At 42.6% G+C, this 2,506-nt stretch overlaps 1 protein-coding gene across 1 annotated transcript; it reads left to right on the top strand.

The window, feature by feature from the left end:
• The first annotated feature begins 496 nt into the window (after window positions 1-496).
• Window positions 497-1,925, top strand: LOC148026032 (uncharacterized). The gene is made up of 2 exons (XM_087693278.1): window positions 497-718; window positions 1,564-1,925. Exons 1-2 carry the CDS (start codon window positions 551-553, stop codon window positions 1,657-1,659), a joined length of 264 nt encoding a protein of 87 aa, XP_087549404.1. The 5' UTR covers window positions 497-550; the 3' UTR covers window positions 1,660-1,925.
• Window positions 1,926-2,506: the final 581 nt, after the last annotated feature.

Raw genomic sequence — 2,506 nt, 5'->3', positions numbered from 1 at the left:
TCTCATTAAGATCCTATTTGTGAATAAAGTGAAAAGATGCCTATGCCTTCCATAATGATCCCTTGCTAGTCCAATCAATGTGAATGCATCATTAATCAATCATGTGTCTTCCTCATTATTTATACTAATTCTCTTTCAAAAATCAAAAACCTCTACATGCTTAGGATTCAAATTGGTTTGAAGTGATGTTCAAGTTTGAAATGATGCCTAGGTTCAAGCTCTGTGCATCTTTACTTGAAGAGTTTCCATTGAGCCCCTTATATTATTGCACAAGTGGGATAGTGTTGATGCCCACAAGAAAGAGGACTCACTCGTATGGCATTGCAACTACTTCCAATATGCGATGTTGTGTTGATGGGGCCCCTCTAGTGTGCTTGCACATACATCCGCCAAGGCCGATGTCAACATTGTGAGTCACCTACATCCTCCAACCTTGCCTTGCACAAACAAACTTAAGAGATATACCCATAGAATAAATGTCCCGTGTTCTGGCTTATATGAACCCCTAGTGTTGTGTGACCATGTTTTGGGTGACGCATTCTGCTTAGGCATGGCGACAAGCGAAGAGAAACAGATAGAAAAGGAGGGGGCGAGCAAAGCAGATACGGGCATCCGGTATCCCTCGCGCGTGCAGCTGCCTCGCGCCTCACCTTCGCACGCCGCTGTCTCCTTCACCTCAGACGACTCCGAGGACCACGCATCCAAGAACCTCTGGCAGGTACACAGCTTCTCTGTGTCGTCTTTACCGTCGTCTTTCTTTTCACGTCCTCGTAAGGATTTTTGTCACTGCCATCGGATCCGGCATGCTAGCCGTAAACCATCTCCTGATTATATTACAAGCAGTTTTAGACAAATTCCCACCATAATTCTTACATTGTTAGTCACGGCAACATCATAAGCTTCTGCGTTGAAAGGGAGGCACCGCATACCTAGCTGGGCACGGTTGGGGGGCAGCAGGCGTATGCTGTGCCTTCGGGGAAGAAGCTCATGATGTTGAACAGTATGGGCAAAAACAAGGGAAAATAGCCCCTTTTCCCACTCGGGGAAAATGGCAAAAACTTCTTGTGTATGCATCTGGTTTATTGCATGGAGCCATGAATTTTTTACCATGGCTATCTGTTTAGCATTTGCATAGGTGTTGAGTCAAATCATATGGCAGAAAACTGAATGGAATCCGCTGAACGCAAAATATATCATGCGAGGTCTTCTAGCCTTTGTGAATTTATAACCTTTTGCTGTAAATCCTTGTTTATTGTAGCTGGGAATCTGTCATTCTCTCCTGTTATTGGGAGAATTTCTTCAGGAGCCATTGGCTCAGGATCCCACTTGTGCACAACACATGTGGATGCACACTTTTGTTGTGCAAGTTGTGAAAGTGCACGGTCAGGGTCCCACTAAATGTAAGGAGTTGGCAGTTTCTTCTTGCACTGACTGTAGGCTGTGGCTGTAGGCTGTACTTAAATCTATCGAATTATGATGTTTTTGTCTTGTAGAAGAATTTTCATTGCTGCATTTGTTCTTCATCATGTGAATGGGGGGGTTTTACTTGTTTATTCCGTACAGGTATATGCTCTAGGAGGATTTATGTTAGTGCGGTGGCTTTGGGCTAGATGGAGGGAGAGGAGAAGCAGAAGGTTTTCTGATGAAGATGATGATTGACTCCTGTATTATTTTCCATTTATGTGTAATATCTGGTGTATCAGTGCTTCTTTCAACCTAAAGCATGGTCACCATAGTGTTCCTTCCTCCAACAAAGTTTGCAAAAAATGGATCTTGGGTATAGTTTGGACCAATCCTAAATGTCAATTTTGTCCTTTTCAACCACTGGAAGATATCTTTTGGTAAGAAAAATGATTCTGAAACATGTAGCAATCATGCAAGGCGTGCAGTTCATCATATCTTAAACATTTGTGTGTTCAACAGCACCTATGATGGGATTGGTTTACATGTGATGAGGTGAAGCTTCAGAGCAGGCAGCTTAATGCATGAAAAATTGAACCAGCCACTGGTGTTCAATGGGTTATGGTATTGAAGAAGATGCAGCTGTTCTGGTATCCTTGTGCTGTTTCATCTAAATATTTGGTTACTGTGAAGGGGATGATTGTGGAGCAAGCAGCATTGTTGAGAGTGGCAAACCAGCATACCATTTTGCATGGCACATGGACAGACACTTCCATCTGTTCTGGTTGCTTCTTCTTAATTTCAGGGGGAACCTTTTTGGAATCTGGGCTGTTGGGGCGATCCAATCGTTTGTGTATGGTGACTCGTAATTGTACCAGTAATTAATATTGTCTAGAGATGCGAATTAGTTATTTTGGGGGCAATAGTATTGAAATGCAGAACACTTGTCTTAGTAACACATGTTTTGCAGTGTGACTTCCAAGGGAGGATGAGGTTTGGGAGTAATAGTGTTTTTGGCTTTTTGGGTTTGATGATTGTAGCTATTATTTACAGTAACACAAAAAAGTTTCAAACGTTCATGACTGTGGCTTTGAATGCTTAAAGT

This window comes from Lygodium microphyllum, chromosome 14 (genome assembly GCF_053477565.2).
Source record: "Lygodium microphyllum isolate KBCC chromosome 14, Lygodium_microphyllum_v1.1.10, whole genome shotgun sequence".
Classification (NCBI taxonomy): domain Eukaryota; kingdom Viridiplantae; phylum Streptophyta; class Polypodiopsida; order Schizaeales; family Lygodiaceae; genus Lygodium; species Lygodium microphyllum.
Note: the sequence above shows the minus strand (reverse complement) of the source record. Positions and strands in the feature narration are given on the sequence as shown.